Source organism: Drosophila biarmipes, chromosome 2L (genome assembly GCF_025231255.1).
Source record: "Drosophila biarmipes strain raj3 chromosome 2L, RU_DBia_V1.1, whole genome shotgun sequence".
NCBI classification, from domain to species: domain Eukaryota; kingdom Metazoa; phylum Arthropoda; class Insecta; order Diptera; family Drosophilidae; genus Drosophila; species Drosophila biarmipes.
The window spans coordinates 3,538,436-3,564,488 of NC_066612.1; the positions used below are offsets into that span (position 1 = coordinate 3,538,436).

General features: G+C 42.6%; 9 protein-coding genes across 9 annotated transcripts; 8 read left to right on the top strand and 1 right to left on the bottom strand.

Moving 5' to 3' along the window:
• Positions 1-4: 4 nt before the first annotated feature.
• LOC108029181 (probable NADH dehydrogenase [ubiquinone] 1 alpha subcomplex subunit 12) lies at positions 5-1,040 on the top strand. Its single transcript, XM_017101344.3, has 5 exons — positions 5-125; positions 185-280; positions 342-519; positions 730-814; positions 874-1,040. The coding sequence occupies exons 2-5, from the start codon at positions 186-188 to the stop codon at positions 942-944; spliced, it is 429 nt and encodes a 142-aa protein (XP_016956833.1). The 5' UTR covers positions 5-125; position 185; the 3' UTR covers positions 945-1,040.
• A 120-nt stretch (positions 1,041-1,160) lies between these two features.
• Positions 1,161-2,717, bottom strand: LOC108029178 (early boundary activity protein 2). The gene has a single exon (XM_017101341.3). The coding sequence runs from the start codon at positions 2,473-2,475 to the stop codon at positions 1,330-1,332; it is 1,146 nt and encodes a 381-aa protein (XP_016956830.1). The 5' UTR covers positions 2,476-2,717; the 3' UTR covers positions 1,161-1,329.
• A 1,134-nt stretch (positions 2,718-3,851) lies between these two features.
• LOC108029179 (protein insensitive) lies at positions 3,852-5,622 on the top strand. Its single transcript, XM_017101342.3, has 2 exons — positions 3,852-4,262; positions 4,327-5,622. Exons 1-2 carry the CDS (start codon positions 4,254-4,256, stop codon positions 5,437-5,439), a joined length of 1,122 nt encoding a protein of 373 aa, XP_016956831.1. The 5' UTR covers positions 3,852-4,253; the 3' UTR covers positions 5,440-5,622.
• Positions 5,623-5,894: 272 nt separating this feature from the next.
• On the top strand, positions 5,895-6,608 carry LOC108029303 (uncharacterized). The gene is made up of 2 exons (XM_017101506.3): positions 5,895-6,116; positions 6,175-6,608. The coding sequence occupies exons 1-2, from the start codon at positions 6,011-6,013 to the stop codon at positions 6,606-6,608; spliced, it is 540 nt and encodes a 179-aa protein (XP_016956995.1). The 5' UTR covers positions 5,895-6,010.
• On the top strand, positions 6,577-7,534 carry LOC108029302 (cell cycle checkpoint protein RAD1). The gene is made up of 2 exons (XM_017101505.3): positions 6,577-6,714; positions 6,780-7,534. The coding sequence occupies exons 1-2, from the start codon at positions 6,610-6,612 to the stop codon at positions 7,497-7,499; spliced, it is 825 nt and encodes a 274-aa protein (XP_016956994.1). The 5' UTR covers positions 6,577-6,609; the 3' UTR covers positions 7,500-7,534.
• A 265-nt stretch (positions 7,535-7,799) lies between these two features.
• On the top strand, positions 7,800-8,342 carry LOC108028922 (C-type lectin 37Db). The gene has a single exon (XM_017100940.1). The coding sequence runs from the start codon at positions 7,800-7,802 to the stop codon at positions 8,340-8,342; it is 543 nt and encodes a 180-aa protein (XP_016956429.1).
• Positions 8,343-9,313: 971 nt separating this feature from the next.
• On the top strand, positions 9,314-11,431 carry LOC108029241 (probable cytochrome P450 309a2). Its single transcript, XM_017101436.3, has 6 exons — positions 9,314-9,739; positions 9,801-10,152; positions 10,216-10,641; positions 10,698-10,821; positions 10,881-11,144; positions 11,202-11,431. Exons 1-6 carry the CDS (start codon positions 9,450-9,452, stop codon positions 11,363-11,365), a joined length of 1,620 nt encoding a protein of 539 aa, XP_016956925.1. The 5' UTR covers positions 9,314-9,449; the 3' UTR covers positions 11,366-11,431.
• Positions 11,432-11,801: 370 nt separating this feature from the next.
• LOC108029242 (probable cytochrome P450 309a1) lies at positions 11,802-13,983 on the top strand. Its single transcript, XM_017101437.3, has 6 exons — positions 11,802-12,063; positions 12,126-12,477; positions 12,669-13,088; positions 13,160-13,283; positions 13,407-13,670; positions 13,822-13,983. The coding sequence occupies exons 1-6, from the start codon at positions 11,864-11,866 to the stop codon at positions 13,980-13,982; spliced, it is 1,521 nt and encodes a 506-aa protein (XP_016956926.1). The 5' UTR covers positions 11,802-11,863; the 3' UTR covers position 13,983.
• A 10,577-nt stretch (positions 13,984-24,560) lies between these two features.
• Positions 24,561-25,211, top strand: LOC108028921 (uncharacterized). The gene is made up of 3 exons (XM_017100939.1): positions 24,561-24,620; positions 24,676-24,993; positions 25,047-25,211. Exons 1-3 carry the CDS (start codon positions 24,561-24,563, stop codon positions 25,209-25,211), a joined length of 543 nt encoding a protein of 180 aa, XP_016956428.1.
• Positions 25,212-26,053: the final 842 nt, after the last annotated feature.

A 26,053-nucleotide genomic window follows, 5' to 3' on the forward strand; every position in this document is an offset into this window, starting at 1 on the left:
TTCAGCCCCATTCTTTCGAATTCGTCATTAATTGACTTTAAGTATTTAATGTGGCGTTAGTGCTTTAATGTGGGTTTTTTAGACACCCATGGTCACACTGCACATTGACTTTGTTTTTGTTTCAAGTGAGTGCAAGAAAATCGAAATTATTTACGTTTAATAACAATTTGGGTTTCACCGGCAGCATGGCAAAGTTTCTGGGCATCAACCGGCTGACCAAGCTGTTCCAGATCGTCCGGGAAGCCGGGGGCCTGAAGAACGCCTACCTAAAGCTCTATAGGTGAGCCCCGGTCTTATATAAGATTGCTCCAATCCCCAAATAACTATTTACTATTTTCCAGGAACGATGATCTGAAGATCGGAACTCTGGTGGGCATCGACAAGTACGGCAACAAGTACTTCGAGAACCCCTACTACTTCTACGGCCGCAACCGCTGGATCGAGTTCGCCCCCCATGTCAACATGGACTACGATGGATCCATGATCCCCGCCGAGTGGTACGGCTGGATGCACTACAAGGTGGGTAAAATGGATATAGAAATCTAGTTAGGAACAACATTAGGGTTCCTTACGAGGGACTATCAAAACTCAAAACATAGCCCTGGTCAAGATATTTCTTCTCTTCAGAGGATAATTATAAGAACCCACTATAAATACATACTTATTGAGATTTACCAAATCGCTTACTGGATTATTTTATAATATCCCCAATCTTTTCTTTTCCTTTAGACCGATCTGCCTCCCATTCGCGATGGCTGCCGTCCCAAGCACAAGTGGATCGCGGACCACAGCGAGAACCTGTCCGGCACCAAGGGTAATCGTATATTAAAGCAGTCTCTGAACCCCTTATTTAAGTTAAACCTTCTTTTACAGAGGCCTACTACCCCTACACCACAACACCCAACAAAGTGGAGGCCTGGGATCCCAAGGCGAAGAAGCAATAGAGTGTGGCATAGCTTATAGTTACTTTTAAAATGCAAGTGCAAATGGATGCGATTGAAGAGAGCACTCAAAGGTGTTAATAAATTCAATTTCGTTAACTTGGCACTCGAAAAAGCTTTCAGGTAAACCATCTTAGTCCTCTCGAAATTGGATAGAATGTACCTAAATATATTCCAACGCCCTTTTCCTATTATTCCGCTTAAAGGAATCATAAGTACTTAACTCCTTTTGTTTGTTTATTGAATCACAGCTAGATCATATGACAATCGACACAGCTACTTTTAGCAGGACCTATATATTATGAGTATTTACAATGCCTTTCTGCGCCTTTTTGGCGCGTCGTTTAAAAGTTTTAAGGTTCTATCATAGCTGGATTATATCTAGCCACTAATATTCCTCCTTAATGGTCACCTTCTGGGCTTTCTTGGCCCGTCGCTTGTACTTCTTCGCCGTATCGGCGCACTTGGTGGTTATGGTGGCCCGGATCACCCGCTCCTTGCCTCCCGTCCGGTTCCTAACGCACACCACAATGTCGTCCACCTTGCGCTGGTCCAGCTGAAGCTTTGGCGGTCTTTCCCGGCCGTAGAAAGCGGGAGAGGGCTTGCCGGTCAGCGTGTGGGTGGCCAACTCATCGCTGCTGAAGACCACGCAGAGGAGGCACCTCGTGGCCACCGGCGCGTTCGTCCAGAAGACCTCGCCGTACTGATGGGCCGTGATCTGAGTGCCGTTGGGACCCAGCACGTAGACGGCGCTACCATCATCCTTTTGCACACGCTGCGGATACTGGACCAGGGTGTCCTTCTCGTCCTTTTCGGAGGCGGTGTCCTGGAGATGCGACTCCGAGGAGCTGGTGGACATGTGGCGCGGTCTCTTAGACGGCGGGGCGGGCACATCTTCGGCATCGTTGTCGTACCGTTGATTCAGCGTCTTCAGCATGGAGGTGAGGCGGCCAAAGAGCTGGTCATAGTGGTGCTGACTTCTCTGGATTTTGGCCACCTGTTGCTTGAAGGACTCCTCCACTGGAGGCAGGGGCTCCGCCTTGGGTTCTATGTTCTTGATGCCCCCGGATGGGGTGGCTATGGCCACCAGCTGAGCATTGATGATGCGACGTTTGGGTGGCGAGCTGCGGCGGACAGGGACTGGCTTCACTGGAACTGGCTTCACCAGGTGGTTAACCTTTATGGGCGGCGGCATTTGGATCTGCAGCTGACCCAGGGGCTTCATGGTCCTCTGGCGCATCATGTTCTGTTGGGAGGCCACCTCGTAGTTGATGTAGTTCTCGATGTCCATCTCCTCCTGCTTCATTATGGGCCGCGAGAGCAGGCGGTAGTAGTAGGGCACAAAGGTCGGGGCAAATTGACTCAGATAGTGGTGATACGGATGGGAGTACTGGACGGTGGGCAGGATCGCAGTCTGCGGATGAAAGTACAGCGGCTCCGTTCTCTGAACGACTGACATGCTAATTCCCGGAGCCTCGCTATTTGTAAGGTTAGAGGAGCAGTCCGGGTCGTACGGGCGAAATCCGGCGGCCATTGTTTCACGCGGACCTCGGCAACAGGTAGCGGAAAAAGGTTAAATTCTGTTGCAAAAAGTGCAGCTGTGAGGGGGTTCCTTAGTTAGTTTTGCGAATAGTTCCTTGGGTAAATCTCTTTCGGAATCGTGTTTTTATGGCCGGATTAACGGTTATTATTCCTTGCGCCAGATGGCAGTCCTACCTGAAGGTACTGATGGTGCAGGGCTGCCAAGGTCACCAAATCGAGATCATTACCATATTTTTGGAAGTGAGTTTAAGAAGTTTAAGTTCTAAAGAAGGCTGTTTTGTCCCAAAAAATGGTTTTAAAAAAAGGTTATGATTTGTTTTAATTCTTGATACAAAACACCAGTCCAGTGATATCAAAAAGAAGGTTCATATTTATACTTATAAAGTTGTCTGGCTTTTACGAATACCGAATCTTTCAGTGATCTTTGATAAATTCCTGACTCCGAGTCAAAAGAATTCTAGACTTTCGTTTGATATCCATGAATAGTTTCATTCTTTCATCATATTGGAGAATTATCATCGATCGGACCCTAAATTGCGTTTGAAAAACCCTTTTAAAAAATAAGAAATTATTGAAGAACACGTACGCTACAAGAACATATTTTCTGCACATTCAAAATGCATTACAATGGACGACCTACCTGACGGAATTCCAGTAGACTACCCTTGAAAAGGTACCCTTACCAAATCGGAATCTAGGGGTGTGTTTTCCGATCAGAGGTATATGAGTGAGGAGTTCCATTCCAAAAGGATCGTGCGTGTACGAGGAGTTCCCAATACATTTAAATTCCAATGGATTACATGCAGTCCGAGTCCTGAAAACCGGTTACTTACAAACCCGACTATTGTCTTCTTGGGTTCTGGGAATTAAAGAAAGAATTCTTATATTGTTCTATTACCTATAGTCTTGTTCTCTTATTACCAGATCTTCACTAAAATACAAAATGCATTGCAAAATCTGAAAGGAATTTAGCCATTAGTCAGGCTTTTTTAATTGTATTTTTTTAACATAACTGCTTATATTTAAACATTTTAAATCTAATACAAAATGTAACTCTCTAACTAATTAGATTGAATTAAGGACTGCCATATCAGAGATTTTTGGTAAACTTTAAATATATGCATTGGATAGTGGGTAAATTTTTACATTTTTGGAAAAACGCACATTTATCAATCAATGCGGTATTTGCTATCATGTTCGGCAGTATACCTCGAAAGCTAAACCACTTAGCAAAAGCCGGATTAATTTAAATGCTGCCGTGTTTTATTAAAAAGCTGGTAAGGTTATTAAAAAACTTCGTGAGCCCAGTCGATAGTTTAAGTGTTGAAGTTTTAAGTGCTGCTCGACAACCCTGTCACGGCATGCCCACAACAACAACTTTGCTTCCCGCGCAAAACCCATGCGAAAAGTGGGAAAGAAAGAAGGACAGCTGGACTAGTTGGGAAATAGAGTGGTGCTCTCTCCTGGAACAAGGAACCTGGAAGCGAACAGGATATTGCCTACCTGGAAAGCCTGTGAGAAACAAAGAGAGAGTGACAGATCAGCGCACTCACACAGGCGCTCTCTTCCCTGCACATGCATGCAGTTTTGGCGTCCATGTGTGCGTGCAGGTAGCGTCCGTGTGATTGGAAACCATTGTTTTGCCTCGCGGGGAATTGGAAAGGAAAGGCAAAGCAATCGGTAGAAAACGAAAAACCACCCCTGGAATGCAACCGCTTTTCGCATTGTGCCGCCAATTTTCAGTTGACGCAGATCCTTTGAGGATTCAACATGGACAACGTGAGTAGCGCCAAGGAGCCGACCATCAACATGTAGCTTATGCGTTTGCCCCTTGAAATTCCAGCAATATCAGCGCATAGTCAACGCCAATCCTTGCGAGGATTCCCAGTTCCAGAGGAGCAGGCCTTTGGTGCTTAATGCCTGGTCACAGACTTCTAGCGAGGACTTCGAGCTGCTCCGCAGCATCTCTACGCCGGATCCCCAGGTGGAGGCTGAGAACCGGGCGCTGCGAGACAAGGTTCGCTACTTGGAGGCCAAGCTGCAGCAGCACACCGACTTGCTCTCCCAGATTCATGCCACTTCCGCCAGGATGCAGCAGGCATCGTCCTTGCTGGCGGACAGAGGACCACCCACCCCGCCTACCGTCCAGAGCCATCAGATCCTGACTCCTCCCAGTTCGGTGATATGTGCTCCCGTTCAGAATACCCAGATTGTGGATTATAAGATCATCTCGGCACCCGATGATGCGGATGCCATTGAGATTCGACTGGCGGCGGAGAGTCTAAACAGCCTGAGTACCTCGGCGGACTCGGATCGCCTGGAGATTTGCCTGGGCGATGAGAATCAGCAGCCGCAGCAGAATCATCATCAGCAGTACAGAATCAGCGGTGGCATTAAAATGGAGGATGAAGAATCCTCCGGCACTCCCGTTCACTTCATCAAACGCCGCAAATTGCAGGAGATTCAGTTAACCGAAGATGTCCAGCGGCAGAACATCAAACTTCCGGCCAAATCCCAAGTCAAAATCCGCAACGGCAGTCTCAGCGATCTCAGCAAGAATCAGCAACAAACCATGGACAACGTGATGGTGTCCATTGGCCCCAATAACACCTGTGTGCCAGCCAGTGTCTTTGAGAACATCAACTGGTCGGTTTCCTCGTTGGCCACCCGGAAACTATTGGTGTCCATCTTCGACAGGGAAACCCTGGCCACCCATTCGATGACGGGGAAGCCATCGCCTGCCTTCAAGGACCAGGACAAGCCACTGAAGCGTATGCTCGACCCGCAGAAGATCCAGGACATCATCTTTGCGGTGACGCACAAGTGCAATGCCAGCGAAAAGGAGGTGCGCAATGCCATCACCACCAAGTGCGCCGATGAGAACAAGATGATGAAGATCCAGAACGTCAAGCGGCGCAGCAGTGGCATCAAGCGGGAGAAGGAGAACATTATCTAGGTCCAAGTAATAGTATTATTAGAGCTAAATATTGTAGACTAGCACCAAAAATCAGGCGGTTTATACCGCTCAAACTCTCACAGATTATAAAAACACAGCCCATAGACATAGAGTCTACATTGAACTTACGTGTAGAATATTTTTGAAGATCTCGAAGATGATTTTACCAATCCGACCAAGAAATATTTTTGTTTTATTTATGATTTTTGGGTTGGGATTCCTTGACATTTAACCATGTTTTGTGAACCAGAAAATTATTTTATTCCCTAAAGTCCAATTTGAAAATTGAAATTCTTCTTGAGACTTCTTAGTTTGGCTCTACAAGCAAATGCAATTCTTAATTATAAGTTTAAATATTAAAATAGCAATATTTAAATATCAAATTTGGCGCCAAAATTAACTAATTTAAAATTAATCGATAACATGTAGGGTGACCAAAAAATATGCGGATGGCGTACAGAGTTGCCGGACTTTTGTCTGAACAGCTGACGACGCTCAGCCGGCTTTTTGGCGGTCATGTTTACAAATAAAATTTGTTTTACCAATTAAACTTGAAATAAACATGTCCTGAATGGCGCTCAAAATTGAAAACATTACAAATTGCTTTCTACCACAATTGGTCGATCAGATCTTTGAGATATATCGAAATCAAGCGGCGACCAACAGCCTAACAAAAGGTGAGTTTAGAGGAAGTTTAAAATTTCTATCGTAAATTACTATTTTGTTTAATTTTAGAACAACGCGGGCAGTTGTTTTACGATTTATCCACTTTATTGGGCGAGGAGCTGGTCTTACGATCCCTCCACCTCTTGGATGAGTATAGCTTCGTCTTCTTCTACTCCAAACTCAACCGCAATATTTGCGTGGTGGAGCTTTCCAAAGGATCTGAGTATTTCCGGCTGCTTCCGAAGGTAAACTACTGCAAGTGCGAGTTCTTCAAGTGCCACGTGCTACAGCTGCCCAAGGGACTGCTCTACCACGACCTTCCCCGCGGACTAGTGGGTATTCTGGAGGATTGGAGCGAGGAGAGCAGGGTGTCCTACACCTGCCCGCACGTCCTCGCATTGCGACTCCACCAATTGCTAAAGCTCACAGGCAGGAAGACATCCGAACAGATCCTCAAAAAGGACGAGCTCAAGGAACTGCAGAGGCAAATCTACCGGGACTAGGATGGCCGAAGAGACACAGTCGCCCTACGGCGAATACAAGTTCGTCGCTCGTTTGGATCACATTAAGACCTTTAACCAGGCCATAAAGTCTATTTGCTTCAATGATGTAAGGTCTAGGTGCTATATCTTTCAAGGTCTCCTTTTAAATAATATTATTTGTTTAATCCACAGTACGGTATGCTGCAGGTTTCCGAAGATGGACTGCGCATCACCGTGGAGCAGGGCAAGTCCATCCAGGCCACGCTCTTCATGCCGCCGGGCGCCTTCAAGGAGTTCTTTGTGCATGACTTCCAGAGCTTCGGCCTGAAGATGAATGTGCTGTCCGAATGCCTAAATCTCTTCGGATCCGCCGACTGCAGCCTGAGGATGATGTTCAGGGATCAGGGCGACCCACTGAGGATCACCCTGTACCCCTACGAGGACGAGGACGTGAGCACCGAGTGCGCCATCAAAACTATGGACTGTGAGGAGCCCATTGACTACGATAAGAACCTGAAGGATGCGGATGTTAATGTGATATTCGTTCGTGGACCGAATCTATCGAAAGTTTTCAATGAACTTGAAAAATCGGCGGAGGAATTCGAGTTCGTAACATCACCAGATCGACCGCACTTCAAGATCACCACCGTGGGCATCATGCAGGCGGTGTTCAGCGTCGAGGTGGCCAAGACCAGTCCCATGATGATGATGTTCAACTGTAAGCAGACGGTAGTCGCTCGCTACAAGAGCCAGCAGATCCGGATGACCAACAAGGCGATGCAGTCGGCCACCAAGGTGGCCATCAAAACGAACTCCATTGGCCTGCTGGAGCTGCACCTGGTGATGCAGGGCGAGGGCCAGGAGGAGATCTTTGTTCAGTTCTTTATTATTCCCTTACTTCACACAGATTAAGCCTGATTATATCAACAGGTAGTTGACAAAGTATAGTTTTAATGTATTGTTAAATCCTTTAAACAGAAGGAATGTATTTAAGTTTTGTGCATACATCTTGGAAGGGTATAGATGTGATGCAAAAATACTTTCTAAATGCAAGCTTCTCGGCAATATGAGCTCCAAATTTAAAGGTTATCTAGGGTGAAAAGTAAAATAATATAGTCCTCAGTCAGGTATATAAACAGACCGAGTGGGCTTTAGTACTGCAGTTTCCTCGCCAAACTTATCCTACACGCGTTAGCAGTTGTTGAAGTAAAGATGGTTAAGTACGGAGCCGTGCCGATCCTCGTTTTATTGGCTGCTGGTCATTATGGTTCTCTGGCAGAATCCGAAAATGGAGAGTTCCAGAATCCTTGGGACAACTTAACAGACTTACTGGGAAGAATACCCTTAAGAATGGCAACCCCGCAGCCAAATTTTCAGCTGATCGGCTCCAGGTACTTCCATATCGAACAAAATATCAAGCAAAATTGGACCACTGCTGCCAGTACCTGTCGTCAACTGGGCGGATATCTGGCCGCGATGAAGGACGAAGAGGAGGCGAAGGCCATCATCGCTAGACTCACTCCATTTAAGTACTACTACATGGGCATCAACGATCACGAAAAAAGGAGAAGCTTTGTGTCCTTGGCTTCTGGCAAGCCTGCCTTTTTAAAGTGGAGCAAGGGCGAACCCGACTACGTTTACCATGACCAGAACTGCGTTTCGATTCTAAATTTCAACCCCGATGACGAAGGCCTTATGGTGGCGCCCTGCTCTAACAAATATACATTTATTTGCCAGAAAGATACAGAAATCTAACAAATTGATGCCTTAACTAATGTAACGAAATGTTCAATTAAATCAACAATAAGAATGATTTCTTTCCAAGTGTAAAGTCTCTTTTTTGAAAAAAATAATAATTTTATTTGTTATTATTGTTATCACTACTGATATATTTCAATAAATAAATACACACAACAGTTTTGTGTTTGCAAATTCATGAGTTCTTATAATGTTCATTGAAAATTTTTTTTGTTATCAGTACAAGTATATACATATTAATAAATAAATACATAAAACAATTTGATGTTTGCAAAATTATGAGTTCTTATCATCTTTATTGAAAAAATGATTGTAAACAAAAATGTTTGTATAAAATATGACACAAAAAAGAATTACAGTTGATTTAAAAATAAAAATTGAAATAAAAAGAACTCTCGTTTTTCGGTATTTTTCCAGTTTTTTTTATGGACGCTGTCGTGGTTTTAATTTAAACTGATTATAAACATAAATATTGTTTAATCTCTAGTGGTATATATAACTGTCAACGATAACCATCCACTAAAAAATCGTTAAAAATTTATGGTATTGTTTTTGTGCGTTACTTTAAACTAAAAACCATAGCAACGCAAAAGTTTTTAAACAAACTGAAATCATTATCCTTTAATAAACATAAGTATAGTACAAATTTAAATATTAGTAAACAAAACAGAGGCCATCGAACCCTTGACGATCCCTAATCAGCCGATTCTCAGCACGTGTTAATTCTTCAAAAAGCTTTTAATACTTTTATAATCATTACGGTCATATGACACTTATTTAAATTTGCAATTACTCCTTTACTGCTTTACAACTTTAAAAAAGTTGATATTATATAATACATATGGGGTGTAAGTAAAAAAATTATTTAAGCTGGTTATTAATTTTTCCCTTGGTTGCTGAGACTTGGACAAATCAATTAAATTAGTAAATTAATTTTAAGCAGGTGTCATGTGTTCATAACAGTCAGTCATACAGTAGTCTAGCCGATAAGTCAGCTATAAATAATTGTTTAAATTCATAGATGCGTAGGTACATGAGTTCCTGTTATCAGTGTTACACCACTGGGCTCCTTATCTACAGACGCTCCATCCGAATCGGATTGTAATGCTGCCAGAGAATCGCAGCTTCGGCTTTCGCCAGTTCGATCAGTATTGGTCGGGAGGCGGTAGAAGCTGCAGAAACAGGGAGCGCGGCAATATGTACATCCTGGTATCGTTGGCCCTGATCCTCCTGCACCTGCTGGTGCTGCCCATCTACCTGTACCTCACCTGGCACCACAAGTACTGGCGCAAGCGCGGTCTGATCACAGCGCGGCCTTTGACCCTGCTGGGCACATACCCGGGCTTGCTCACCAGGAAGAGCAATCTGGTGGAGGATGTGCAGAAGATCTACGAGTAAGTATGGGAAAATCCCCTATAGACAGCTGTATAATTAATATTTCCTGCGTTTCCACAGCAAATACAAGGGAAAACATCGAGCTGTGGGCGTTTTTGTGACCCGTCAGCCGCAGATCCTGGTTCTCGACCCGGAACTGGCCCACGAAGTGCTGGTGGGTAACTTCCGCTGCTACAAGGACTCGCTGACCAGCTCCTACATCAGGCATGCCAAGTGGGACAAGTACGCCAAGCTCAATCCGTTCTGGGCATCCGGGCGGTCCTGGAGGCATCTCCGCTCGGACGCACAAGCAGGCATCACGGGCAATCGCCTCAAGCAGGCCTACATCATCTGGGAGCAGGGTGGCAAAATGTTAACGAACTACATGACCCAGCAGGTGACGGAGAAGAACAATATCCTGGAGACCAGGGATGTAAGTTATACTACCTATAATGCATTTAAAAAATATATTACCCTCTACAACTCATTATTATAGCTCTGTTTCCGTTATACGGCCCATGTGATGGCGGATTTCATCTGGGGCATCGATGCTGGGACCTTGACCCGACCCCTGGAGCAGCCCAACAAGGTGCAGGAGATGGCCAGCAAGTGGACCAGTTACTGCTTCTACATGATATCCATCTTCATGGCCTCCATTGTGGCACCCTGCAGTCGTCTGTTGCTGCGATTCCGCTTCTATCCCAAGGAAACCGATGAGTTTTTCTCTAACCTTACGAAGGAGTCCATTGAGTTGCGGTTGAAAGGCGGTGGTGATTCCACTAGAACGGATTATCTCTCGCATCTGCTCCAGCTTCGTGATCAAAAACAGGCCACCCACGATGACCTAGTGGGCCATGCGCTCACCGTGATGTTGGATGGTTACGATACCACGGGCACGGCCCTCCTCCATGCTCTGTACTATGTGGGTGTTACTAGGTAGTGCCAAAAGTTCTTTCTGATCTTATGTATTATTTTAAGTTGGCTGAGAATCCTACGGTTCAGCAGAAGCTGCGAATGGAAATCCTCAACAGCGTGGAGTTCGAAAAGTGTCTTGACTTTGACAGGCTGAGTTCACTGCCCTATTTGGAGCAGTGTGTTTATGGTTAGTTATAAATCTTCTATATTTATCGTTGCTATAAGTCCCAAGTCGAAACCCAACAGAATCCCTTCGCCTCAGCAGCTTGATACCGCAGTATACCAAAGTGTGTACTTTTCCCACGATTATTCAGCTGAATGAATTTAAACGGCTGGATGTTGAGGACGGAATGACCATTATGATACCGAATTATCAGTTCCATCACGATAAGCAATATTTCCCCGAACCCGAGGCTTTCAAACCAGAACGCTTTGATAATGGCGCATATCAGGAACTAATGCGAAAGGGGATATTTATTCCGTTCAGCGACGGTCCGCGTATTTGCATGGGTAAGTCCTAAAAATTGTGAATCAAGGATCTATGTTAATTTAAAATGTTTCTGGCAGGCATTCCCCTGGCTTTACTGACCCTGAAATCAGCTATAGTTCACATTCTCAGCGATTTTCAGGTGGTGCGTGGTAAGGAGCGCCTCACACCCAAGGGAGACTCGGGATTTGGAGTCGTTCTGCACGGAGATGTGCATCTTGAGTACCGTCGATTTGAGAGATAGATTTGTATTATAGCCAGTTTATTTAGTACATGCATGTGCTATCATTAAAGTGATTAGTTTTGTTTACTTTTCCTTCAACCAAACAATTTTAAGACAAATCATGGTGATTAGGCACTCATTGCTATTCTTGTTGTTTATACGTTTCAAAACCTTGTGAAATTAAAGAATAATTTTTTTGCGATGCCCTAATTGGATTGCCACACTTTGGTAATCAACTTATGGCTTTGTTGTGGTTTTTCAAAAAACCTAACTTACCTATCCAACAAAATCGTATCTACCAGATGCCATATTGTTATCAAAATGTGTGCCAAGCACATACTTATGAAATGGTGAGAGGTGATTGTTAAGTACTGATTAAAATTTGATAGGGTCTTGTCAGCAAAGTGCTCTACGTATATAGTATGTTTCCATTCCTATTAAACGCCTTAACGAGCCAGACCAACAGGCAGTTTTCAAGTGAACTTGGTGGTAATCAGGTCGGTTTGTTGGGCGGTGATCATGTTGACCCTAGTGGCTTTGTTTCTGACCTTCGTGCATGTGTCCTTCGCTGGGATATACTTCTACCTCACCTGGTACCACAAGTACTGGGAAAAGCGGGGAGTGGTCACCGCCGAACCACTGACCATTTTGGGAACCTATCCGGGTATTCTGGTCAACAAGAGCCGCAGTTTCATACTCGATGTTCAGGATGTCTATGAGTAAGTGCTAAAATCTATGTGAGGGAATTGTTTCTAGCATTAAATAACATTATTTACACCAGCAAATACAAGAATAAGTGCAGGGCCGTTGGAACTTTCATCACCCGACAGCCGCAACTGCTCATTCTGGACCCCAAACTGGCCCACGAGGTTTTGGTGGACAAGTTCAGCCATTTTCGGGACACCATTACCAGCAGTTTTGTGGGCCACAATCCGGATGAGAAGTACGTGGAGAGGTCGCCCTTTTTCAGCGCAGGCGAGGAGTGGAAGCGAAGGCGCACCGAGAATGCGGGCGGTCTGACGCCCAATCGCCTGAAACAGGCCTTCACCATTTGGGAGCAGAGTGGCCGGAAGCTGGTGGCATACATTGAGCGGGCGCGGCGGGAAAAGGGCGATGTCATCGAAACCAGGGATGTGAGTACTCAAACCGGAAGATACATTCAGAAGCGACCGATTTCTCAATGTCATGTTAATAAGCTTTCTCAATATACGTAGTATTTACCTGACCCAAAGTTCTTCCGAACAGTATAAATTCATGATAACTCCATCCGACAGATAACAAACAAGAATCTTAGCCTGACATTGAAGCATATTCTATTTCGCAGCTATCCTATCGCTTTACGGCCGACACGATGGCGGACTTCATATGGGGCATTGATGTGGGTGCACTTAGCGGCAAGGTAGGAGAGGTGGGGGCCTTCCAAAAGACCTCCACGGATTGGACCGTCTACGCCTTTAGCTCGATGATCCGATACAACAAGAGTCTGGTGGCCACCTTTGTGCGCAAGCTGTTCGGCATGCGGTTTTTCACCAAGGCATCGGAGGAGTTCTTCCTGCAGTTGACCCAGGATGCATTGAAACTCCGCCAAGGTGGAAGTACCGAGGGTCGCGCGGACTATCTAACCCATCTCATCCAGCTGCAGGAGCGGGGAAACTCCATTCACGACACCGTGGGTCATGCCCTCACCGTTCACTTGGAAGGATACGAAACCTCTGGCGCTGTCCTCTACCACATGCTCTATTCGGTAAGGCAATTTCACAACTTTTATATATATTTGCCTATCAATTCTTAATAAATAACTCTATATCTTATCAGCTGAGCGAGCACCGAGAAGAGCAGGAAAAGTTGCGATCGGAAATACTAGATGCCTTGGCCTCCGATGGGAATATCAGCTTCGAAAAGCTCAACGCCCTGCCCTATCTGGATCAATGCTTGAATGGTAGGTGGTGGTGCATCAGAAAAATAAAAAACCATTTATGGTTTTTCTTATATTTCATATAGTATTTAGAAAAGGAATTTCTATGATACGTATATGCTAATATAGAATATACCATAATTCCAGAATCTCTCCGTCTGACTACTCCCATTGGTTTCTTCATGCGGATATGCACAAAGCCCGTGCAGCTTGATCTGGGCAATGAGAAAACCGTGGACTTGGAACCAGGCATTACAGTGATGGTCCCTGCCTTTCAGTACCATCACGACGATGACATCTATCCGGAGGCCAGTGAATTTAGGCCGGATCGGTTTGAGAATGGAGCAGCGAGTGTCTTCAACAAACGTGGGTGTTTCCTGCCCTTCGGTGATGGTCCTCGTATTTGCTTGGGTAAGTCTCCCAACTTAACCAGCCAAGTTAAGAGAAACACTAAATAAACAAGTTTATTTTCTTTTTCCTAGAACTATAACTATAATATACCTTTTAAAAATCCTGAAATATTATTTATAACCTTTTCGCTTCTTTGATCCTTGAATCCCAGGTATGCGAGTGGGCCAGCTGAGCGTCAAGACCGCCATCGTGCACATCCTGTCCAATTATCTCGTGGAGCAGACCAAAAAGGTGCCCATGGGCGCGGACACCGGCCTGGGGATCTTCCTCAACGGCGATGTCGAACTGAAATATACAAAATTGCAAAATTAAATGCAGGGACCTTTTGTTTAATTCTTTTCTAGTTTTATATTGCATAAGTGCAGCGGGCAGATATTGCTTTGTATGAGGATTGCTGCTGGGTTTTTGCTTTTTATATTTTGGCGCAATAGTAATTTGTAGAGGGGTGTGCAAGAGTGTTGGACTTTTGGGGGCAACCGCGGCGAAATTTAATTTAGCGCAAACCGACCGCAGACCCACTGACACGCCCCCTTCACCCGAACCGCCTTTCTTCTATGCAGCTTGGGTTCCAGCTCATTCAGAAAAATACAATCCACAAATGAAAAATATTTTGAAAACAGTTTTATTATTTTTTTTAATTTTGCCGAAAGCCATAATGCTTAATTTTATATATATAACAATTTTATACTTTTTTATATCTATATGAAACTTTTTTTTTATTATTTTGAACCCTAAACTTTATTTAATTTTTTAAAGGATTTCAAAAAATAATACCCTAAATTCTTTTTATTGTAAAACTAACAAGCCACTGAATATCAATAAAACACATTCAAACCTTCTAGAAAATGTAGTATTTATACAGATATATAAATTATTATTTTATTTGGGTTACAAAAATATGTAATTTATAATTTTATATCAAGTTTAAAAATATATAATAAAAACGCCTTTTATTTTTATACAACCAAACCACTTCTAAAATTTGAAAATGTAAATATAAAGGAAATATATTTCCCTGGACTCACCTGGCATTTTTTTCGAGTGCCTGGCTGAGCCTTCACTCTATGCACTTCCATATTGAGCGACCGCATGCAGTGGACGGCGTCGAAGGACAAAGGACAGCACCGATCCCCGGCCACAATGCCACCGCGTGTGCCTGAGCATTGTGATGCAGCCCGTTTTTTTTCTTTCTGTGTTATGTACACACATTTTTTGCTGCTTTTTGTTTCGCAACAAGCCACAAAATTTCATTTGAGCTTGCAATATGGCGCATTTAAATTTCGCCTCTTCTCCCGCCCGTCGAAGGACCAAAATATTTGCCACAAAGGGAATATGAAATCTATGTGGCCCCCCTAAGTCGTTCTATTAGGCCAGAACGAATTGCGGATTGCTGCCAAAATTAAGGTTTGCTCTCTGTCACCGCAAATATTTGGATTCAATTTGAATTTTGATATGTATTTGCGTGCGGATTGATAGACCGGGATCAAACAGTCGTAAAAAGTTAATGACTCGCGCAGTTAACGCGAAAGCGAAATAAATACGTTTTGGCGAGGAATTCAGAGGGCACTTGGAGGAAGATTTCATTTCCTTTTCACACAGAGAAAAAAATGGTACAACAAATTAATTTAGTATTGTATTGTTTAGTATTTTATTTACACATTTTTAATCCTAATTAAATAAATACAAATATTTTTATCTTTGTAGCTAAATATTTTTATTTTTTTTTATATTTTTACCTATAATTAATATTAATGGCTGCCCATTTGAAACCTTCCCCTTAATGATGCCCATTTTTAATGGGTCCCACAGTTTTCCTCTCTAATTGGATTAATCTATAAGCTTATTTCATCAGTTTTTCATCTGAATTTCATAAGCTCATTACTATTTTTTATGCCCAGTGTGGCGGGGGCAGAGCCAAAGCCGAAGCCTTCATTTCGTGATGCAACAACACTCGAAGATAAGCAGTGCCAGAGAGGTCGAAACGGGAGGTGGCCTGGGAAAACAGGACTTTCGACGGGATTTGGCACAGGAGGCGGCGCAGGAGGAGGCCCTGGCACAGGCACAGGCACACAGCTCAGGCTTCATGCTACGTTGGCTTTTATCCAATTTACCTGATAACCGCAAATGAGCGTTAATGGGCAAATAAATAGAAAAGTGCCAACTACGCCACTGCGACGCGTTAACTGAATGAAGCTGGCGGAGCGTAGCGAAAAGGGGGATCGGCAGGGTGCAGGGGACGGGGGATCCCTGCCCCCAACCCGGGCTCCCATTCCCATAACCATTTGTGCGGCTTGATGCCCTGTCGCGTTTACTTTAGTGCACATACTAAACAAATTTAATGCGCCCCCAGGTTTTAGGGTTTTTTGTGGGCTAAATCATTTGGCCGGGTGGCTTTTAATTTCGGGGGCTCAGGTGCTAAAAACCTTTGATGCAGAAATTTAAATCCTTGAAAGGGGCCGTATAGGGATAAAAGGGTTGGCTTTTGGGCCAGGCTTTTGGAGTTAAGTAATGGAGATGGGATTAAGACAGGGAAATTCAATTGAAAGTGTATGACAATTTTTAAATTTTTAACGAATTAATCAGAATTATTACATATTTGTGATAATAAAGTGCTTTCTATTTGTATATTTTTTTTAATTTCTTGATATGAACTATATAGGTATAAGGTATTTATGAATACAAATAATGGTGATCAGATTTAAACAAGGATATCCACTTTAAATGACATATTATTATCTAAATTTTTTCGAAATTTTGTTAATAATTTGGAGAGAGCTAATATAAAAGATCAGATTAAGAGGTATAACTATTACATACTTTCAGAGAATTCTTTACTTATAATAAATTATATTAAGAACACTTCAAGTCGGATTACAGCTTTTAAAGTGGCATAAATCTTCGCCCACATTACCGTAGTTAACAACCTTATGCAGGACCCCTTGGAATCAATGAAAATTTCAGCAGGCTAATTTCTTCCGGCTGTAAATTCGGAGGATCCCCACCGGAGTGCTGCCCTTGGCCGTTTGCGAGTGCCCCAAAATGTATGGCATTTCCAATCAGCTCCGGTGCTCAAACATCTCCGCCTCCGTCACCCCGAAGCACGTTTGACAAATCTGCACACCCTGGCAAACAATGTGCCAAATTTGAGGCGGGCGGGTTGGCTTAGTGGGCGGCTAAGTGGGCGAGGTGGGAGTGGGCTGGCCGAGGAGGGGCAGGAGCAGGCCGAGGGGTCACGGTACTCGAGCCTTGCCAACATTGCGTCAACGTAACATTAATTTGTGCACGTTCCATTTGCCAGCGGGTCGCCTTTCGGTTCTGGCCGGGTCTTCTGCTTGCCTCGGTGGAGTTGGGGGCATTGCAACACTTTGGCCACAGAAGCAACAACAAACACACCAACACGGACACCCACACCACCACAAGTAGATCCTTTCACACGGGACACGGGAACGGGACACTGAGGAAAATTCAAGAGCTCTTTTTTATAAATTAAATTAGTTCAATATTTCAGATTTCTAAAGAATTCGCGTACTTACGCTTTTTTACGTAATAAATACTTTTCTTAATATAAAGAATAGGAATTGTATTAAGCCTATGTGTATTTAACACAAGGTTTAATTCTTATTTAGAATAAAACTTAGCTGGATCTTATGACAGTTTAAGAATAAGCAAATGTTACTAAAACATATTGTTTTTGTTTTCTTCACTTAGATACAAATTTGCAATTAAGGTGATTTTTAAAATATACAGATTTTTGTGATTTAGTCCAACTGAAAGATCCTTAGGACATTTTTCCCAGTGCACCACACGTACAAGTGGGCTTAATGCAGGTCAGCAAACGGCTAATGGAATTAGCAACAATTTAACCATTAAACACATCATGTGCATTGGCATGTTGCACATTCAGTTGGTAGATTACTCTTTTCCTCCGGCCCTTTGTCTCCCCGCTTTCCACTTTTCCCCACCTTTCCCCACCTTTCCCCAGTTTTCCCCCGACGGAGCATTGTTTGGATCCCCTATTTGGTCTGGGGTTTCGCCTGGGTTCTGGCTGGTTAACTCGGTTACAGGAACCCGGTTGTCTGGCTCGGATGCCGATGCCTCACGCGGTTTATTGGCATTAAATCGGATCGCTATGTTGCCATTTTGGCCTTGCCTGCTTAATAGACTTTGGTTTGCTTTCATTGCATTTCTGCCGTTGGTCTTGCCGCCCTGAATCGCCCTGATTTGCCGTGATTTTGCCTGGACAAACGTGGCCGCTAATTAAATGGAAATTCGACCGAGTTCTCTTGGGCCATCAACGAGCAGCTTTACTATCCGTCTTGCCCACTGCTTGTTTGCCATTTTCCCGGAAATGGTGGATAAGGAACGGCTCAGGTTAAGTATCTTCCGCCTTTATGGCAGGTACTTATTTGTCGGTAAGCCACAGCAAATATTTCTGCTGAGTTGGCACAACTTGCTGGACAAACGATGCGCTGTAGTTCCAATAGTTGATATGCAAGGCGGAGATGGAAAATCAAGTTGACGAAGCGGAAACTAGCTAGAAAATTTGAGATTTGGGGAAAATAAATAAGAATATTGGTATGATAATATTTTGCTCTGATCTGATTTGCGAAAATTGGTCAAAAGATCAACCATCGATTAATTAAGACCTTAGATTTACCCAGGCTTTTTATCTATGTTGATTCGAAAATTAAAGCTAGGCTTTTGTAAGCAAGATTAAATAATTTGTAAGCCTTTCGAATGATATTCTTTTAATGTCGACCATAAGTATTCATTTCTCTCCAATGTTTTTCAATTTATTTCCTTCCCAAGCGAACTAGCTCCAAAAGCAGCTCACAGCATCTCCGAGCAATTTATACGGAATAAGAACCACACATGACTCTGGGCATTCGACCTTCTCCCATTTTTGGCCTGATTTTATTTGTGCGTTTCTGGGCGAGATGGGATGAGATGGCTTGGATCAACCGCCCCGTGGGCCTGGCCAGGTAATTTGGGCAGAAAAATGGCATCATTAGCTTAACAAATTTGCTGTATGCCCATAAATCGCCTGAAAGTAAAGCGCCCAGAACCAACCCGAATGGAAGAGCCTTAAATGAGCCGAGTCAAAGGTTCAACTCTTAATTAAAATTGAAAGTGGCCCAACGAGTCAGGGAGAGAATTTTCACTTTTCCGCGTAGCAGGCTGTTGTCCGACATTTTCATTAGGGGCGGCGAATGAAAATTAAGCGAATTCTAAATGAAAATAGACAGGAACTTTAGGGCCGTTGTTGCTGCCCTTGTTGCTGTTAATTCGTGCGCTTTTCTGCCTCCCCTCACAAGTCATAAATCATTAATATGCTAAAATTATGGCTGGAGTGGCGTCCCCTCTTAAATACATATAGCCCAGATATTGCGAATACGCCCACTTAAGCAGCCAAGTATGTGTGCGGCAGATAAAAACTTAAAGAATTATAACTTTGGGGCTTTTGGGGGCCCCCGAGGATGGCCCACAATGACCACAAAAGTAAATAACATGCCATCCACAAGCCGAGAAAGAAGTAAAAAAAAGTAAAGAGAAATGAAATAGCCACAGAGGAAGACAGGAAGCGAGAAAGAGAAGTTTTAAATATAATTTCAGCTTTTGTGCTAGTGCGTCAACATGGAACATGATATGGCAGACCGAAAAAATAAGAGAATCGTCTCTTTGGGCTTCGACCAGTGGTGCCCAGGCCAGACGGGAAAATATGTGGCAAAAAGTAAAATATAAAAGTGTATAACAACTTAAACACAGAAAGCTTAAAAAAAGAATAAACTTATTTAGGCAGAATTTTGTTTTAATTTTAAATGCTTAGAGTATCTCTGCACAACAAGGTGAAAATTAGGGTGACCAAATCAATAAAATAAGCCATGATAATAATTGTTAAAGAGAATGCGGGTTTATGAGATAAACGATATCGACTGTGTGTAAAAGAAACCCTTGCCAACTTATTTTTGAAAAAATGTCACGATCTTTTCTTCTTTCTTTTGTAGTTCTATACACTTTAATTGTTGTATTTGAATTTTAAAAAGTACATTTTTTATGCATGTATTTTTAAGATATTTTCTTTCCTTTAATATTACAATTTCAACTAAATTCGTACCTTTAAAGTGGCTAACTGGCCAACAATGGTTGCTAGAGAGAACTGAGAAAAAGGCCAAGGATCTACGGCCTTGTCAATATTTGTTTCGCAATCCGCAAATAATACGTGTGCAGTGAGTGGTGTGGGATATATCCAGCTTAGGGAGCGTGGATGAAGTCCTTGGAAAGGCGTAGATAACGAAAATGCTGTTTGACTTTAAGAGAATCAGCCACAAGATATTAGATACGAATGAAACATGGAGCCGAAGAGTAAGCTTGTAACTGGTCAGGGGTTAGAACTCAATTAGAGTGGAAATAGAGGAGGTTGCCTGGATTAAAAGTTACCTTATGTTTGCTTTTTTTCTTACCTATAACTTGTAAAGTTGATATGCTGCCCAAAGGCAGCTGATAGGGATTGGTGCATGATGTTATTGCTTTGGTCATATGACTGAAATAGCTTCGGAACTTCAATCTATATAAAAGTAAAGTGTTATGAGTGTCTACAAGCTTAATAATTCAATTTATATACCTACAGTTTTTTTCCAAGTTTAAAATTTGGAACTAAAGAGTACAAGAACTAATAATATTTTTATTTAATTGAGGCCAAAGACTTTCCTCAATAAAGTTTTTAGACCCCTAATCGCTATTGATAGCAAAAATGTTCTTTAATTTGAATCCCAAAGTTTTAACTTTCACGGTAAATGCAGATACTGGGAATATTAAAATCTAATTGGCCAAAATAAATATTGATGTTTATAGATAAGATGTCCGTTGTGTTTATAATTTAAATCCGCTTTTTGCCAGCGTGCGTGAGATACTTGTCACATGCTCGTCCAACTTCCGGTGCTTCCCTAATATCCCTAATAACATTGACAACTGTCAACGGCTTCGCGGCAGGACCTGTCTCAGGCAAACACACACTCTCGCACTTCGCACCCAGGCACACACACAAACACACTCGTTGTCAAGAGGACGGGCAAACTGACAGCCATCAAACACACACACACACAAACAGGAAGTGCAATTACTGTGGGCCACTGTGAAATTCGCTGTCAGCACTGAAGGCCCAAGCCGCTTTACTTCTTAACTTTTTTCGCCTTTTTTCATTATCAACTGTTGCGAAAAAATCACAAATACGTATAGCTACATATACTCGTTATTTTAATATGAAGTGTACACGCATGCTTGCGATTAATGGTTTTTTATTTTTAATCCGTTTCGATGCATTGCATAAAAAATAAACTGTTTAATATTATTCATTAATGGAAACAAAGCAAAAGAAAAATTGGATAATGGTTTTAAGTATAAAAAGCTTTTTCAAATATTTAGCTCGAAGCTGAATACATATTTATTTTAATGAAGGAGCTCTCAAAAAATGTTTTTTGAATTAAGTTTTTAATAAAAGCTGAAATGTATCTGTAAAGTGTATTCGACATAAGTCATTTTGACTTCCGGTTGGTTGCCCGAAAATAAAATCAAATAAAATAGGTGAGCAATTTATGCATATTAAAAAATGTACATTTCGAGCCACCAAAGTCTTGCTATATGAGGAGGTCCTTCACAGCATTTCCTTGTGCTGGAATTTATTTCCCGCGTATTTCCATTTGCGTCCGTAATTCTTTTTACCCGCATGTCGAGCTCGGCCATGGCCAACATTTCCAACTTTGCAACTTTTGTCAGTGCCATAGTTTGCCATGTTGCATGGCAGACATCCTCCTGCCGCCGAAATTTAATGCGCCGCGGACTCGGACTCGGATTCGGATACGGGGATGCAGGGATCCGATTCGGAACTCCAACGCCTGGCAGTCTGGCCAGGGAGTCTAGAGTCTGGCATTTCGGGGGCGAGAGCCATAAATTTCCATGCCCACTGTCATTGCCGAGTGCGGAGCGTGTTTACTTTGTGTGACGTTCGGGGGGCGGCAATACCCCACGAAGAACCGCCCACTCGGCAGCTCAGTGTCATATTTCTGGACGACAGATCTTACCGAGCGAATTTTGACTGGATAGCGGTGGTATATTGCTCTTGGGCAGGAAATAAACAGTGCTTTCAGGGCCTCTATATGCCTTATGATAATGGTCAAACAATATCATATTGGAACCCTTAAATATAATATTTTGTTGTTTATTTAAATGCAAGAGAGACCTTTAAAATGCTCATAATTTATTGATAACATAAAATAACACAATAAAATTTTTAACTAGATAAAAACGAAGAGTATTTATGTTTCGCTTTGGTGACAAACGCCCTTATTCCATTTTACTTTCCTTTTTATATCATACAGACATTCGCAGTTATTTTCTGGAATTTTTTTCTGCTTTATTTAACGAGCATTTTCTGTCCGTTTCATTTTTTGCGACTTTTGTAGCGTTTTACAGTCATATGAATATTAAATTAAATTTTTCCCCCACCCGGCCATTGAGATTGCGAGTGTGCTCTAGGCCAGCGGCGAAAGGTGAAGGTGAGCTGGGGAAATGGCAATGGGAGGTACGTATACGTAATACGCATCACGTATACGTAGAGTGGGCCTTGACTCCGCCTGATAATGGCATAGGGGCACAAAGGCGAGCAACGAAAGGAGCTGCCACATGTGCAATTCATCAGAGGCGGCTATCCGCTTTTAATCAAATGCAAAGTTGACCAGGGTTCGGGGACACAGGAACACGGCGTCACAGGGCCACCCTTTTGATGATGGCCGACGTCTGCAGCCTCAAGATGGCAAATTGTGCCGACCTGCAGGACCAAATGCAAAGCAGTTAGAGCCGCAGGCTGCTGGCTCTTTGGTTCCATGCTGCCAACTGCTGACTGTGTCTGATATGGCTCACTTCTGTCATTTATCTTCTTTTACGGCTCGCAGGGGCGTGGCACTCGACCATTCAATTCCAGAGGTGCAAGGCGGCTTCTGAGCAACGCATGGGGAACGCGTGTACTGCGAAGAGCATTCTTACACTAGGCAAAAATATAGAATAGATCGTCTGTGCATTACACAAAAATATAAAAACCTATTCAAGTTAAAAATGTTTATGAGACCGATTGAGAAGTATTCTAAGAGCTACTGTATTACAAAAATTTGTTTTATAAAAAAAAACAAAGGCTTAACGACTGCTGTTGTACGCTGTGCGAGTGCCGGCAGAGGCTTAGCAGAGATTTTTCATATGACGGCTTAAACTATTAATAAGGAAGTTTTAATTGTAACTGATTATTAAGATTAAAATGTTGAACTATAATTGTAAATTGTATCTAAATTATAATGTATTTTTATGGATATTACATAACATTACATTTCCTATTTTGAGAAAACAAAATGTTGAAACCTTGATTTGAATTAGTTAAAATTCTAAGCAAACCGTGTCAAAGAGAAAATAATTCTTATAAGTCTAATTTTCTAAGGTTTTTGATAAGATCCTCAAATTGTATTCTTAAATGTAGAGCCAAGCAGATTTTTGGATTTAATTTCTGTTTTTCCCCCAATTTGTTATTTTTTTAAACACTTTCTAGTGTATTTCTAAGCCTTCCTACCACCACACACACAGCCCCTGCACATGCCTGTGCATATTTGAGATATTGTGTTTGAACTTTGGCTTTGGTTTTCGACTGACTTCGCCTCCTGGTATGTGAACTGCAATTGTTGTTGCTGCCAGCTTGACAAACGCACAGTCGCCAGGATTTACCGACACTCGCCAGGATCCGGGTCCTGGAAATTGAAAAATTTGCACAAATTTTTAGCTGCGCTGCCATTTGGAACCTTTAGCCTGGGCCAAGTCAAGTGGCTCTGGGAGTCCCCACCCCCAGTTCGCAATAAACTTGACACCCCATATTCCCAAGGCCACTCCCTCACCCGCCTCTCATACCATGTGCCTGTAGAATTTATGCTCTCTTAAGGAATTCATTCAAAACTTGACAACAAATTGCACTTTGGCCGAACAACAAAAATCCATTGGACCGGATTTTCGATTTGTAACCTACATGGCGCAATTAAATCGCCAGCCAGCCAACAGATTTATAATTCAATTCTATTTTTTCGTTCATCCTCACATCTCTCCTGGTTTTTGACACCACGTTCGACGACATGTGCATGGGGAAATTTTGAATCCATTTTTTGAACAATTAAATGGCGAATTCGTGTTATGCAAATGGCCGGGGAACGTGCCTAAAATTGCAATTAGTGCAATTGCAGTGCAGGATGGCGCATAAAATATCAGTAAACAGAGCTTTGGGCCAACAGCATTCCTGTCTGGCCGCCTGCCAAATGGATATTTGTCGCAAGGATAATCGAAAGGCGGCAATTAATGGCCACCAGTTTGGTTTTGGCCATCCTGACCCCTTTCTGTGTGTCTGCTGGCCTGGGTGTGTGGTGCCATGATAAGGCCACCGAGGACAGTAATCCCCGCCAGGCGAAGTTTGTGACGATTGTGGCCCGTGGTGAAAAGGTGGGTAACCAATCGAATACCCACAATTGTACACTGAAAATGTACGAATTCTAAAAATAGATAGTGTGCTTTATCGGAATAAAATGGGTATGAATTATCTCCCTCGCACTTTACCGTAATAATGGGTATCCAATAGTCGGAGCCGTCTATATCATGCTTTTTTGTTGTATTATTATGGGAAATATTCTTGAAGCTGCCAGCGTAGCCAAAATTATATAATTTTCCGTTTGACTGCTTTTTGTATAAAAACATTTAAGCATTTTTGCTTATTATGATTGATGGCAGCTTAATCGAAGCTTAGAGATTTTATTTATACGTAAAGTCAACCGAAAAGTATGTTTGTGGACAGTTTAATAATGGCACTCAGCCATGGATCATAGAACTACCATTTTTGTGGGATCGTTGCTAGTTGCTTTTCTAGTCTGTAGTGTAAGAGGAGAAAGGAGAATTTAAATGCATACTAATTAGGTATTTCTTCTCTCAGGAGGCTGCATCTGTTAAAATGACAAATGCCGTTTGCAAGACCTACAACAAATCGTGGGTTGATATCCATTATTGCCGCCTGAAGGCCTATTCCCGGAACAAGACCAGCCTGCATATCAATGCCACGTTCCTAGAGCCAGCCAATAATATATTCATTCATTCAAAGATGATGAAGAAGGCCAATGGTTACAAGCCGTTCTTATTTGATTATACTTTCGATGCCTGCGAGTTTATGAGGAGACGAAACCAGCCCTTTGCCAAGATGATTTGGAACTTGATCAGGAATGTTTCGACGGTGAACCACACCTGTCCTTATGTGGTAGTATGGCCTTTCGAAACCCGATAGACCGTCTTAATGTAGTGCACTTGCAGGGCTTACAAGTGGTTAGCGATTTTTACCGCATTGAGTTTCCTGTGAGTTTTCCAACTGGAGGGTATTTACTTCTGATAGACTGGATATTCGATGGTAAATCGCAGTATGCCACAAATGTTTATTTTACATTTGTGGAGGATTTATTTACGAGAAGATCATTTTAAGGAAGAGAAGGTCATCAATTCTAAATGGAAAATATTCGTTTAAAAGGGTATATATTCATTCAAAATATTTAACAGTGCTTGAAATAACTCTTTTTTTAAATCGTTAAGCGCATTTTTCCTTTATAAGTTATCAAATGTATAATCCCAAAAGCCAAACTGTTTTTAGCATAAGTGGTTCTCATAAATTCGAATAAGTTGAAATCTATTCAATGCACAACCACTTATTGCGACCATAGGTTCGATGTTACTCTTTTATTGCTTACCATTCATTACAAGAGCTAAAGAATCGTAATTGATATTATTAATAACATTTGATTGAAAACAATTATGGCAAGAGCCATTCAAAAGGATAATAACGATAATGCGAAATTGTTTCTGTTTAAATAAATTTAATTTAATTCGACAATCAAAGCCGCAAATTGCCGAGCCATTTTTTGTTGGCTTTCTTCTCTTTTTTCTGCACCTGGGATCAATGGAAATACCTGTGGCGGTGGGAGAAAGCTAATATGGCAAATTAATTACAAATAATTCGCCCATAGGCTCCGCCGCTATTTTGCTTTTGTTTTTGCGGGCTGATTTTTAATTTATGCGCACCGCAGTTGATTTTCACATAAAATCCGATTCCGAAAGCCTCGCAAATCCGCCGCAACTTAAAAGCTTAAAACGCCGTGCCGGCAATGACTGCTCGGGATCCTGGTCCTGCTCCCCAGCCCTTTGGTCCTCCGAACAGCCAGCAGCCAGCATCCAGCATCCTGTGGCTCGGTGCCAAATCCCCGACCAAGGCTTATAAATTTTAATTAAAATGCGACGCCAGATGGGAGTGAGCACTGCGTGTCCTCGCG

Bases quoted from the DNA above. Each gene is read 5' to 3' on its own strand.
- LOC108029181 (XM_017101344.3), top strand. From the start codon at position 186: ATGGCAAAGTTTCTGGGCATCAACCGGCTGACCAAGCTGTTCCAGATC. The intron at 520-729 runs GTGGGTAAAATG...CTTTTCCTTTAG, and splicing joins ACGGCTGGATGCACTACAAG to ACCGATCTGCCTCCCATTCG. The intron at 815-873 runs GTAATCGTATAT...CTTCTTTTACAG, and splicing joins GAACCTGTCCGGCACCAAGG to AGGCCTACTACCCCTACACC.
- LOC108029178 (XM_017101341.3), bottom strand. From the start codon at position 2,475: ATGGCCGCCGGATTTCGCCCGTACGACCCGGACTGCTCCTCTAACCTT.
- LOC108029303 (XM_017101506.3), top strand. From the start codon at position 6,011: ATGGCGCTCAAAATTGAAAACATTACAAATTGCTTTCTACCACAATTG. The intron at 6,117-6,174 runs GTGAGTTTAGAG...GTTTAATTTTAG, and splicing joins GACCAACAGCCTAACAAAAG to AACAACGCGGGCAGTTGTTT.
- LOC108029302 (XM_017101505.3), top strand. From the start codon at position 6,610: ATGGCCGAAGAGACACAGTCGCCCTACGGCGAATACAAGTTCGTCGCT. The intron at 6,715-6,779 runs GTAAGGTCTAGG...TTTAATCCACAG, and splicing joins AGTCTATTTGCTTCAATGAT to TACGGTATGCTGCAGGTTTC.
- LOC108028922 (XM_017100940.1), top strand. From the start codon at position 7,800: ATGGTTAAGTACGGAGCCGTGCCGATCCTCGTTTTATTGGCTGCTGGT.
- LOC108029241 (XM_017101436.3), top strand. From the start codon at position 9,450: ATGCTGCCAGAGAATCGCAGCTTCGGCTTTCGCCAGTTCGATCAGTAT. The intron at 10,153-10,215 runs GTAAGTTATACT...TCATTATTATAG, and splicing joins ATATCCTGGAGACCAGGGAT to CTCTGTTTCCGTTATACGGC. The intron at 10,822-10,880 runs GTTAGTTATAAA...GAAACCCAACAG, and splicing joins TTTGGAGCAGTGTGTTTATG to AATCCCTTCGCCTCAGCAGC.
- LOC108029242 (XM_017101437.3), top strand. From the start codon at position 11,864: ATGTTGACCCTAGTGGCTTTGTTTCTGACCTTCGTGCATGTGTCCTTC. The intron at 13,089-13,159 runs GTAAGGCAATTT...ATATCTTATCAG, and splicing joins TCTACCACATGCTCTATTCG to CTGAGCGAGCACCGAGAAGA. The intron at 13,671-13,821 runs GTAAGTCTCCCA...CTTGAATCCCAG, and splicing joins TGGTCCTCGTATTTGCTTGG to GTATGCGAGTGGGCCAGCTG.
- LOC108028921 (XM_017100939.1), top strand. From the start codon at position 24,561: ATGGATCATAGAACTACCATTTTTGTGGGATCGTTGCTAGTTGCTTTT. The intron at 24,621-24,675 runs GTAAGAGGAGAA...TTCTTCTCTCAG, and splicing joins TTGCTTTTCTAGTCTGTAGT to GAGGCTGCATCTGTTAAAAT. The intron at 24,994-25,046 runs GTAGTATGGCCT...GTGCACTTGCAG, and splicing joins ACCACACCTGTCCTTATGTG to GGCTTACAAGTGGTTAGCGA.